The sequence below is a fragment of the Felis catus genome, chromosome A2 (genome assembly GCF_018350175.1).
Source record: "Felis catus isolate Fca126 chromosome A2, F.catus_Fca126_mat1.0, whole genome shotgun sequence".
In the NCBI taxonomy this organism is placed as follows: domain Eukaryota; kingdom Metazoa; phylum Chordata; class Mammalia; order Carnivora; family Felidae; genus Felis; species Felis catus.
Window position 1 is genome coordinate 26,768,602 of NC_058369.1, and position 13,808 is coordinate 26,782,409.

The window sequence follows — 13,808 nt, forward strand, 5'->3', positions numbered from 1 at the left end:
GTAACTGGAATAGTAAGTGGCCTATACATAAATATTCATATTGGTGTGGCTATAAGAATATTTATTTGCTGCCTTTGGCTATGTAAAGGTTTTAGCTAAAGAACCAAGCAAAGTGGAGTATTTAGCAATTATCCTCTAAATTGAGGTTGCAAACTGTATGTTCAGAGGGCCTATGTAGATAACCCAAATGTATGAAGCAGGAAGGGTCTGAGTGCACCTGCATTCTTTATGAGTGGAGAGAACTAAACTTCACACAGAGCTCAAAGCTCTGTTAAAAGTGTGCAGTTGCCACTCGGCTTCAGCTGACTGCTCACTGCACAACAGACAATATTGACAATTTCTGATTTATAAATGTTAGCTAAAGAGCTTTAAAAATACTGCGCTTCAAAGTTTATCACCAAAGTATCTACAGTTCCTAAGAAAGTAGATGTGAACAAAGTTTTGGCAAAAAGCAGAGAACTAGAGCAACACCACACCAACACCAAGGAGGATCCTAGCAATGGCATTCTGAATGGGTGGTGCTCTCTCTCATCTTACTTCTTGCTATAGAAGGTTCCCCTAAAACACGGTTCAGCTTTAATTCGATAAGGGCCCAATGGGAATAGACTGCATTAACAGTGGAAATGAAAGACACTCTGCTGCTGTAGCATCTCTTGGATTGAGGGGAAAGGAGTATAAGTTTTAGAACTGAATTTTTAAATATCTGTTTGAATAGTACAGAATACTTCTGGGATTATCAAGTACATTTAGAAAGGTACATGACAAACTCATTTATTTTCTCTCCCATGTCAGGAGACACAGTAAGATTTGCCAATTTGGTTGAACAAATATTTATGGAGCACTTACTACATGCCATGTACTTATAGGGACTAGGGATAAAAGTCAATTAAGACAAGCTTATAGTCTAAAGGCGGGGAGATACATAAGCAAATATGATTTAGGTACAGACTGAAGAAGGGTTATGAAGATCATGAATTTGCGAATGGCAATGGTGAACTATACCCCAAATATCTAAACCACAGAGGGGATATCATGGAGGGCTTCCTGGAAGATACAGCAACTAAAGACCAAACTGAAGCTATAATCCTTATCTATGACTTAAGACTGTGCCAGGCACTGTTCTAAAAGCCTCATGTTTATATACTTGTGTAAATCTCCACAACAATCTTACTAGGATGTATATCTCATATTATCTGCATTTTATAGATGAGGAAAATGAACAGAAACTTGCACAGGGTCACATAACTAGTAACTGTCAGAATTCAGATACTATGCTCTTAACTTCTATATATTACTTATGGGTTTGTATTTAACAAAATATAAAATAATTAGAATACATTACAAGCAGTTATGACTTGGTGATTTCACTGGGATGGGGAATGCTATAGAAAAAAATGTCTTATCTTTGCTTATTGCTTAGGACTATCTCAAATGTAAGTGAACAATTCTTTCCAGATTCAACCAGAACACTATAGAAAAAATATTTTATCTTTGCTTATTGCTTAGAACTATCTCAAATATAAGTGAACAATTCTTTCTAGATTCAACCACATTGAGGAAAAAGTTCTAGATATGTTACAAATATTATGACTGCTTTGCCTTTTAAAATTCAGCATGACTTAAACTTACCTAAAATAGCGACCAATTTGCTTTCTTCACACCAGGATTTTTTAAAAACTACATGTAACTATTCTCCACTGAGTCATCTAACTGGAGAGTGGGAAGATGAGGTAGATGAATCAAAGAACACTGCCCCACAGGACCTATTACACATATTACTATTTATTCTTTAGTTTCGGCAGTACACTTATATCGTTAGATACCTGGTGCTGCTAGCACAAATTCATGTGACTTATTTATTAAATAAGAAATATTGGTCAATCAAGTTCACTTGCGATGTTATCAAGGTTCACTTGTAAAGAAAGATAGTATTTGATTTTCAAATACTGTATTCCTACAAATAACACTGTGTGTGTGTGTGTGTGTGTGTGTGTGTGTGTGTGTGTGTGTGTGGATTATAGCCATGTACAGAATGATCAGTTAAAATTTAAGAAAATATCTAGAACTTCAGTTAATTAACTGACAAAGGGGACTGAACCCACAAAAGCAAGGTAAAGACAGATTTGATTCATTTAACCGCACACAGAAAAGTATATTGGTCTCACATACAATTTAACTCTTGGAAACCACCTAACATTGAACTCTAAAAAATCTTAGATGAATAAGGAAATCATACTTAAACATAGAAGGGTGAATGCAATTTTATATTATTATAAATGAATTATGCACCACTAATTGCCCTGTTACAGACTCCAACTCTATTACATGTACAGTGAGTTTTACATTGCCTTCTTACATTTGCATGTTGTTAGAGGACTTTTATTTCTACTCAAAGAACTCCCTTTAGCATTTATTGTAAGACAGGTTTAGTGGTAATGAATTCCATCAGCTTTTGTTTGTCTGGGAAAGTCTTTATCCCTCCATTGTTTCTGAAAGACAGCTTTGCTAGGTATCGTATTCTTGGTTGATTCTAAGTTTTTTTTTTAATATTTATCAATATCTCTTTTATATTTATCATATTCTCTTCTCGCCTGAAAGGCTTCTGTTGAAAAATCTCCCCATAGTTTTACGGGAATTCCTTTGTATGTAACTTTTCTCTTTTCTCTTGTTGCTTTTAAAATTCTTTCTTTGACTCAACATGTAATTGTAATATGTCTGTAATATGTCTGTGTAGTCTTATTTGGGGTTCTTTGGGCCTCTTGGATCTGGATATCTATTTCTCTCCCCATGTTTGGGAAGTTTTGAGCCATTACTGATTTAAATACACCTTCTATCCTTTTCTCTTTCTCTTCTTCTTCTGGAATTCCCATAATGTGAATATTGGGAATATTCCCATAATGTAAATTTTCCTTGTGTCTCATAATTCTCATAGGGTTTTTTCACTCTTTGTCATTTCATTTCACTTTTTACTCCCCTGACTGGATAATTTCAATTGCCTTGTCCTCCAGGTCACTCATTCTTTTTTCTGCATGGTTGAATCGCTTTTGAAGCTCTCCACTGAATTCTTCAGTTCAACTTCCTATATTTTTCAGCTCTAGCATTTATATTAGTTTATTTTTGATGTTTTCTATTCCTTTGTCAAAAATCCTGTGCTGTGTGTAGTTTGTTTTCCTAAGTTCATTGAGTTGTCTGTCTGTATGTTCTTGTAGGTCACCAAACTTCTTTAAGAAGATTATTCTGGGGGCGCCTGGGTGGCTCAGTCGGTTGGGCGTCTGACTTCAGCTCAGGTCATGATCTCACGGTTCGTGGGTTCGAGCACTGCGTCGGGTTCTGTGCTGACAGTGCAGAGCCTGGAGCCTGTTTCGGATTCTGTGTCTCCCTCTCTCTCTGCCCCACCCCTGTTCACACTCTGTCTCTGTCTCAAGAATAAATAAACATTTAAAAAAAAAGAAGATTATTCTGAATTCTTTGTCTGACACATCACAGATCTCCATTTGTTTAGAATCAGTTATTAGAGCTTTATTAGTTTCCAGGTGTCATATTCACCTGACTTTTCATGATCCTTCCTTATACTGGCATCCATACATTTGAGTAAGTGGTAAAAGGTTTCTTCTAAAATAAATGTATTTAAGATCCCCAAAGGTGAGTTATTTAAAGGAAAGTATTAATCACAGGTTGTACACAAACATGGTAAAGTCATGAGAGTAGTACTAAAATAACTGAAGTTTGAGAAAGACTAGTCAAGTCATATCAGGCTCAAATTTCTTGGCCTGTAACCTACAGTTTACATCTCCATACATTATTGCTGCTTTAGGTCTCAGAGGTTACACAATAGGCATAAAATCTCCCAACCTATATCTGACTGTTGTATTACAGGACTGCTGTTTCCTTAAGGCTATTTTTTGAAAATCTGGCCACAATGATTAATCATTCTTTGTTCTCCAAATGTGTACCAATTTCCAGCCTTCAAGCTTCTGTTCATGCTGTTCCTTCTGCTTGGAATGCTCACTTCCCTTCTCTATCTGTTGAATTCTTACAGTCCTTCAAAGGCCCAACTAACTGTAATCTTCTTCATGCAGCCTTTCCTCATCCTGCAGTCAGATGGGCTTCTTTCCCTTTCATGGTACCAGTAGAACTTCTCTCTTCACTGAGCTTTCTATCAGTTTTGGTAATATTCCAGATGCTCAAATAATTATATTCTCCCACCTAGTGGATTTTAAGCTCTTTCATGGCAGGGAAAGGAAGAGTATGCATTTTATTCATTTTTATATACTTAACAAAGTACCTTATACACAGAGTAGGCCCATAATTAGTATTTGCTGAATTTAAATTTAATATTTTAAGCAACATTCATGTGACACTTACAATTTTGCGCTTGATCATGAAAAGTGGGATTTTTGCATGGAGAGGAGTTGAGGACAGTTCCTTATGGACCGTTGATAAATACAATCTTCTTTTAATGTTCCCTAAATCAGTAATTCTGAAAAAAGAAAGAAAAGAGAAAGATTTTCATCAATATAATAACTGCTGCTTTGGATAATCATCAAAATGATATAGTTTATCATATAGGCCCTTTCCAATAGGGAGATCAAACACAGAATTTAAGAACTGCCTTTTTTTTTCTTTCAAGGAGTAATAAAGTTTCTTCCTTAAATTCAAAGTGCTCACAAGCCTGAATGTATAAATTCACTTAATATGCTAATTTATTTCAGTACTCTACACTAGATTTCCACAGTCTTCTAGCCTATGAAAAAATTCAATTTGTATGAACTGAGAAACTGCTAGTTTTTAATAACCATGCTTGTTCCAGCCCCTTAAGCTTGTGTTATCTTGGGACATACTGTCACCTACTAAATAGGAAAACATTATGGGTTTCTTTCCCTAGAAATGCACCTGTCATTTTATATAGGCTCTTAGTCTGCTTAGAGACAGACACAAAACACTGACTGTCGGTTTCACTTCCTAAGCACATATCTTCAAACCAGAATTATAATACACAAGTTTATTGCTCACTATTCAGGTCAAGCCGCAGTGATACCAAGGACACTGAATTTGAACATCTTTAATAGATTTAGACCACAGCCATGATCACAAAGATTAGGTTTGCTTCAAATTGATAGAGGCTCATTTTTATGTTCTGCTTCCTTTAGGTCTCAGAGGCAACAGGAGGCTTAAAATCTCCAAACCTGTCTCAGGCTGCTATATGGTAGAGTTGATGCTTATTAAAGACTGTCTTTTTACCGGAGAATAGTGATGTTTCTACCCTTTTTAGCAACTTTATCTACATGTACAAACTGCTAATTTTCTACAATTAGTAATCCCCCAAGCTGACAACATTTCATTCAAATGAACTACTATTAATATTTACAGTGTAATTAAATATTTTAAGTCAACATAGCCTTTTCTTTTTTAAAAGATGTTTATTTATTTCACTTGATCTTAGCCAAAAGGCCGAGAAGCGATAAGATGTTTATTTATTTATTTGGAAAGAGAGAGAGAGTGTGCATGCAAGTGGGGGGGGGGGGGGCAGAGAGAGAGAGAAAGAGAGAGAGAGAGAGAGAGAGAGAGAGACAGAGAGAGAGAGAATCCCAAGCAGGCTCTGTGCTATCAGCGCAGAGTGCAATATAGGGCTTGATCTTACAAATTGTGAGATCATGACCTGAGAGCCAAAATCAAAAGTCAGATGCTTACCCAACTGAGCCACTCAAGTGCTCCAACATGGCCTTTTCTATAGCTTTTTCCTTATCTCCCTTCCTACTTTTCTAATCTCATTATTTCTTCCCTCTAAAATACATATTCTTCTGTAGAAAAACTATCAGTGAACAATGTTAAGAATAAATACAGTAAAAATTAGATGAGATGAATTCAGAGTATGCCCCACCTAAAAATTATACCCTACCTGCACTAAACAATACTATAAATTTATTTAAAAAGCAATAAAGCCTTTCAATCCATAGTCAGAGGTAAGGTTAAAATGCAAAAGTGTTAAGCTTGCTGCAGTTTTATATTTAGATGTATAAGTAAATATAGTATAATATTTGCCCCAAGGCAGTGTCTTCAAAGTGGGATGAGCACACGGGGAGGTGGGGTGGTTAGAGCTATCTTTCATCCCATCCTTTACAAATATTATTTTTGTGCACATTTCCAAATAAATGTGTTTTTGAAATAAATAAATGTACCTATGTGGTTAGTGTGCTCAAACATTTTACCAATAGGGCACAGGATCAAATATGTTTGGAAAGCATTGTCATGTTATTAGGTCTCTTGTGTAAGAAGCTCTGATTAGAAAAATAGAAGGAAAACCATATTGGGATTCTGGAAAAGGAGAGGGAAGAAAAAGTTCCCTCACATCATACAAAAAGTTTGGTTGCACCAACCAAAACTCAGTTGAGCACAATCTTATTAAAGCTCTGCTTTGCTTATAGAGAAAAGACTATGTCATTTTTATTTGAATTGGTAAGGATCAAACTCCAGAAGAATGTTTGAGCAGACTACCATTTTATCAACATACAGAACTACAGGAACATTCATTCATTCACATATTTAAGAAAAAGCTCACTGAACCAGACAGTATCCTGGGAGTACACTGGGGAATATGATGGTGAGAAAAGCAAGGTAAAAAAGGAGAAAGAGAAAAAATAAATGCCAGTTCTCCTAAATGCAATGAAGAAAACAAAGAAGAGACAGAATTAGATAACATCAAGAAATGATCTACTTTATAATAAAGCCAGCAGGGTTAGGTAGGACCTAGGAGGTAAAAAGAGGGCATAAAGTAGAAAGGGTAGCCTAGAGCCAAATCATGCAGGGTCTTTAGCCAAGGTAAAGGGTTTTATAAATTTACTGTTCACACTAGGAGAGTCAACATTCCACCTTGCATGATGAATGGATATCATAAAAACAAATAATTATAGTCTCTTTGATTTCTTTATTTTATATGTATAACTGAAATGAGGATTTTAGAGTACAATCTCATGTGCTTTGATAAATGTATACACTGATGTAATCACCACTCCAAACAAAATATAGAACATTTCCATCACTTTAGAAAGTTCTCTCTTGGCCCCCTCTCATCAATCATCACTCCTGATTTCTAAAATCATGTCTAAGTTTTGTCTGTTCTCAAAATTCTTATAAATGAAATGGTGTAGCATATACTCTTCTGTGACTGGCTTTTTCACTTAACATGACATTTTTGAGATTTATCCATGTTGTAACATGCACCAATGGTTCCTTTCTTTAATTGGTGAGGCTTGTATGGCTATGCAATTTATATATCCATTCTCTTGTTGATGGATACTTATTTCTGGTATGGGTTTCTCATAAATAAGACCTGTCTGAATATGCCTGTGAGTTTTTTTGAGAACAAGTATTTTCATTCTCTTGATAACTAGGAATGGGATTACTGGGTAGTTGGGGAATAAATATGTATAATTTTATAGACTCTATAGATATTTTATAGGTTTCTCATAAATAAGACCTGTCTGAATATGCCTGTAGAGTCTTTTTGTGAACAAGTATTTTTATTCTCTTGATAACTAGGAATGGGATTACTGGGTAGTTGGGGAATAAGTATGTACAATTTTATAGAAATAATTCTCCAAAGTGGTTGCAGTGGTTCCATACTCTCAACAACTTTTGGTACTAGCAGACTTTAATGTTAGCCAATTCTGGTTGGTATAAACAAATATCATTGCGATTTTATTTGCATTTGTCTTATGAATGACACTGACTACTTTTTTTTTTTTTTTGATAAGCTTTATGCCCAACATGGGACTCAAACTCACAACCTTGAGATCAAGAGTCGCTCACTTCAATGACCAAACCAGCCAGGTACTCTCACCGTGACCACTTTTACATGTGTTTACTGGTATGTCTTGTGTAATGTCTGTTAAGTCATTTGCTCAACTTTATTGGGTTGTTTTCTTATAATTCTGAGAATTCTTTATATATTTTGGATATTTGTCCTTTGTCATATATATGCATTGTGAATACTTTCTTGCCTACTATCATAATGGTATCTTTTGTTAACCTTTTATTTGGAAATAATTTCTCACACAAAAGTATCAATAGTACACAGAAACTCATATACACATTATCTATATTAGCTTATTGCTTAATGATACCTTTTGATTAGCAGAAGTTTTTAATTTCATGAAGTCCAGCTTATCATTATTTACAGTCGCACTTTCTATTTCCTAAAAAATCCCTGCCTAGCCCAAAGTTGCAAAGAAGATACTCTTCCACGTTTTCTTCTAGATCTTTATAGTTTTAGTTTTTCATTCTATGATCCATCCAATATTAATTTCAGTACATTATGTGAGGTAGTGGGTGTGTTTCTTTCTGTATGTTTATCAAGTTGTCCCAGCACTATTTGTTAAAGATTCTCCTTTTCCAAATTGAAATGCCATGGTACTTTGCTGAAAATCAATTGTATATGTGTGAGTGTGGATCTATTTCTGGGCTTTCTATGGATCCATTTGTTTCATTTATCCATTCTTCCGCCAATGTCACACTGTCTTGATCACTCTGGATTTGTAGTAAGTCTTGAAAGTAGATGAAGAAACTCTTCAACTTTTTGTTTGTTTTTTGTTTTTTGAGGTTCATTAGGCTCTTGCTTTTCCAGATAGATTTTAGGATCCACTTATCATTTTCTATAAAAAAAAGTTGTTAAGAGTTTCGGATTGTGTTGAATCTATAAGATCAATTTGGGGAGAACAATATTGAGTTACCCAATCCACTCACATGGTATTTATTATGTATTTGTTTAGGCCTCGTTTAATTTCTTTCACAATATTTTACAGCTTTAATTTTAGAAGTCTTGTGCAGCTTTTGTTAAATTTATTCCTAAGTATTTTGTTTTTTGATGTGATTGAAGATAATTGCTACTAGTACATAAAAATTTCATTGATTTTTGTATATAATTATTTCTGTGACCTTGCTTAATTCACACATTACTTTTAGTAGTTGTTTTGTAGATTCCTGAGGATTTTATACATAAACAATCATGTCTTCAGTGAATAAAGACTCTATTTCTGTTTTTTTCAATATTTTTATTTTTTATTTTTTTCTTGCATTACTGCAGTGGTTAGCACCTCCAGCATATACTAAATTGAAATGATGAGAGCAGAAAACCTTGCCTTGTTCCTAATCATAAGGGAAAAATGTTCACTATGGTTCTATTACATATCATGTTAGATGTAAGTTCCCTTTAACATATTGAGGATCTTGTCTTTTCTATTTCTAGTTTTTTTAAAGGTTTTTTTTTTTTTTAATTCATGAAAGGGTATGGAATTCTGTCCAATGCTTTTTCTGCATTGAGATAGTCCTGTTGTGTTTCTCCTTTATTCTGTCCATATTTTGAATTATACTGATTGACTTTCAAATGTGAAACCAACTTTGTATTCTTGGTATAAATTTCAATTATGCTAGTATTTTGTTGAAGAATTTTACACCTGTGTTCATGAGGTACATTGGTTTGTATTTTCTCATGATATTTATATCAGGTTTTGATAACAGAGTTAAGCTAATTCCATAAAGTGATTTGGGAAGAGTTTCCTCCTCTTCTATTGTCTGAAAATTTATTTAAAATAGTGCTAGTTTATTTACTTTTATTTTTAAATGTTTATTTATCTATTTTGAGGAGGGTAGGGGCACAGAGAGAGGAAGAGAGAGAATCCCAAGCAGGGTTCCATGCTGTCAGTGCAGAGCCAGATGCAGGGCTCGATCTTACCAACTGTGAGATCATGACCTGAGCTGAAATCAGGAGTCGGATCTTAATCAAATGAGCCACCCAGGTGCCCTAAAATGGTGCTAGTTTAAATGTTAATAGAATTAATGTAAGTCTAAAGCTTTCTTTGGGGGAAGATTTTGGTTATATATTCAATTTAACAGATTATGAGGCTATTCAGATTTCTAATTTTTGTTGTTTCAGTTTTAATACATTGTGATTTTATTGCCTTAAAGTTGTTCATATTATTCCCTTTACTATCACTTCACATTAGTAGGATCTGTAGTGGTATCCTGTCTCTCATTCTTGACATTGGTAATTTGTGACTTTTCTCTTTTTATTATTCAATCCCTCTATGGTTTATTAAGTTTAACTTTTTAAAGAAACAACTCTTGGCTTTGTAGAATTTCTCTATTCTTTGTTTTCAATTATATTGATTCTTTTTTTTTTTAAATTTTTTTTTTCAACATTTATTTATTTTTGGGACAGAGAGAGACAGAGCATGAACGGGGGAGGGGCAGAGAGAGAGGGAGACACAGAATCGGAAACAGGCTCCAGGCTCTGAGCCATCAGCCCAGAGCCTGACACGGGGCTCGAACTCATGGACCGCGAGATCGTGACCTGGCTGAAGTCGGACGCTTAACCGACTGCGCCACCCAGGCGCCCCTCAATTATATTGATTCTTGGTTCTATGTTTATTTCTTTCCTTCTACTTATTTTAGGTTTAATTTGTTGTTTTTCCCCCTTCACTTCTTAGGGTGGAAAGTTAGATAATTAATTTTAAACCTCTCTCTTTTCTCATACAAACGTTTAAAACTTACAAAGCTTTCCTCTAAGCATTATGTTAGCTGTCTCCCACAAATTCTGATATGTTGTACTGTAATTTTCATTCAGTTTGAAATATTTTCTAATTTCCCAAATGATTTCTTCTTTGAATCTTGGGTTACTCAGATGTGTGCTATTTAATTTCCAAAAAGTACAGTCTTTCCTATATATTGCATTGCTATTGATTTTTAATTTAATTCCATTGTGGTCAGAAAACATACTTTGTTAAGTTTCCTTTTTAAAAAAATGTAATAAGACATTGTTTGATTCAGAATATGACTGATGGATGGTCTACATGCACTTGCATTTCTTATTTTTTTATTTTAAAACTTTAAAACATTAAAAACTACTTTCCCCAAGTTTACTCAGTACTGATCCATTTATTTATAGGCCATTCTTTCATATTTCTGGGCAAGTCTGGCACTTAAATCACAATTTTCTTCTGCCACCATTCTGGGTTACTTTATCTACACAAGAGAGCAAAATTTAATTTAAACTTAAACCTTTTCCACCATGACAATCAACACATCTATTCCATTTTAGCACCTTATACAGATAGCCCTACTTTGTAGCCCATCATCACTAGGAATTGTTCAACTTCAAGGTCTCCATTTCAAATTTTCTTCCTGATTTCATTAATGCATTCAACTAGCATTCAGTCAATGCCTTAACAGCACAACACAAGGCACCAGAGATATGGAAGTAGCTAAGTTGCAGAAATCATTCTCCAGTGTGGAAGGAAAAATAAACATTCTTCAGTAGCTGTTTTAGCACATTTCATAGACGTTATCTTATTAGGTCTCACAAAAATCCTTCACTAAAGGCAGTATATTCATTCTCCATTTTGTAGATAGGGAAATTAGACTCCATAAACTAAGGAAGCTACTAGTGTATGGAAATACAGCTAGGTAAGTAGCAGAATGTTAAAATTGCCTCTTTAAAATCCACCACGATTTCTGTGATATGACTGTATGGTCACTACCATAATAGCCTGAAGCTCTTTCATTCATTCATGCTCAGTGGCCACTATTTGCCTCATGCTGTGCTAGCAGTGACAAGGCTGCCTTGGTGCCCTCCTCGCAGAACCACAGCCAAACACTTTCAATACAATACTTGTTCATCTGATAAAAACCACATACCCTTTTGCTTCTCCCCTTCTCACTCTTTTAAAACCATTTCCTGCTCAATTCTGGCTTCCAGTCTGGATCCAATTTTCTAATAGGTCACAAACATGTGTCTTACACTATGACTCCAGTTAAAGCCTCCTGAAAGGATGATCCAAAGCTAGAAAGATGAGTGTAGTAATCCACTAGAATGTGGTAATTCATCTAAAGAAAAAATATCTACCAAATTTCAGAAGGTCTTTGTGCTTGGCACACAATCAGAACAAGTGACTTAGACTTCAGTTCTTGATGTATGCATTCCCCAAAGAAAAGGTAGTGATATTATTATTAAATATCTATTAGGGGTGTCTGGGTGGCTCAGTTGGTTAAGTGTCTAACTCGATCTCAGCTCAGGTCATGATCTCACAGGTCCTGAGACTGAGCCCTGCATCGGGCTCTGTGCTGACAGTGCAGAGGCTGCTTGGGATTCTCTCTCTCCCTCTCTCTCTGCCCTGCCCTACTTGTGCATGTTCTCTCTTTCCCAAAAAAAAAAAAAAAAAAACCTTAAAAAATAAATATCTATTATGTATTGAACATTTCCTATATGCCAACACTGTATTAAGTATTCTAGATGCATTATCTCACAATGCTCTCATAAACCCCACAAGATGTCTATTAGTATTATCTCTACTTAACAGATGAGGAAACTGAAGCTTTAGTTCTCAGACACCTAGCAGAATGCAGATTTAAACTCTGATCTAATTGATCCTAGTACCTACTACATTCTTAACAAGATGCTGATTTTCTTTTGGGCAGACAGTACCTATAAAAACATCCATAGTAGAAGAATCTTTGCTCCTGGGAACAAAATATTTAGCATCTGGTAACTAAGACTGTTTGGCTGGACAGAGCCCATGTTTGCCTTTGTAAGTATGTGTGTGCATGTGCACACACATTCCATTCACAAATTCTTCTTTTAAAAATTTGTAAAAAAACAAAACCAAAGACAACACCCCTCTGATTCAGGAACTATTATCTTGCAATTAAAAGCTCATGGGTTAATCTGACTTTCTTAATTTTCATGTTCTTGGAGGTCACTTCACCGTGCCACCATAGGCTTCACATACTTACAATCCTCTCAGTTATTAGTGAGGAACCCTGTGAATCACTGATTCTGCCCTGTTTTGAACATCTGGGCTTCACTGTTCCAATTAGCTGTGAGGCTGAGGAAAGGACACAGGTGCAAGTAGTTTATTGGAGAGCTGATTCCATGAAACAGGAATGAAGGAAGAGGGAGAGTAAGACAATAAAAGAGGAAAAGCCAAGATAAGAATGCGCTGTCAACAATACTGCTATATACCACAGGGGCTGCATCCCACCAGGATGTCCAGGACCATGGAAACATGTACAGAGCATCTCCCAGAAGTGTCCACTTGAAGAGAGGAGGTGGGAGCATATATTCTCTACCTTCCAACTCCCCGCAATGGTTAAGGGTTGCCTTGGGGGGCCTAACCTCCCTAGTATTTTCAGGCTATGCCTATCTGTGGGTGGAGTAGTAGGCTCCCACAACATCAAAGAAAGTCCTGGATGGCACTTTATATGGGAAGCTATCCAAGCAAGCTTGCTCCAAACCACCCCTGCAGCTGCAGCTGATATCGGACGTGGACCCAGAGGACGTGACATGGAACACTGGAGTGGGCTGCCACAATGACAATACCAGCATGCTTTCTACTTAAACATACTCTCCCTCCTGTTGTTTTTTGGTGCCTTTGCTTATGCGTTTCCCTTGAAAGCCCCTTCTCTGATTATGCCAGCTGAAATTATATTCATCCATCACAGTTTGGGCTGTAATGCTACCTCCTCCCTGAAAACACCTCAGACTCCAAATTAAAAATAATTACATCTTTTTTTTTTTTTTTTGACTCACCACAACATGTTTTTCAACCTCTATTACTGAATTTCTTTCATTCCCTCTTGGTGTTCTAGGTCAGTAACTACAGTCCATTTTATGGGCCATAATCTGATGCAAATATGCAAATCTTTTCCTTTGTTTTCATGGGTGAATAACATGCAGTTCCATAAATTTCAGTTTTATCACTTCTAGTAACATTCTAATTGAGTTTAAAAGGGTTACTAGCATTTGGTACTCCCAA

At 35.7% G+C, this 13,808-nt stretch overlaps 1 protein-coding gene across 23 annotated transcripts in view; it reads right to left on the minus strand.

Annotated features, from left to right (window-relative positions):
* CFAP20DC (CFAP20 domain containing) overlaps positions 1–13,808 on the minus strand; it is a 246,747-nt gene that overhangs the window by 159,080 nt on the left and 73,859 nt on the right. For all 23 annotated transcript variants that reach the window (XM_045051767.1, XM_011279970.4, XM_023249889.2 and 20 more), the window contains one exon: positions 4,366–4,480. In XM_045051767.1, coding sequence (XP_044907702.1) covers positions 4,366–4,480 — 115 coding nt within the window. The remainder of the gene's footprint in view (positions 1–4,365; positions 4,481–13,808) is intronic.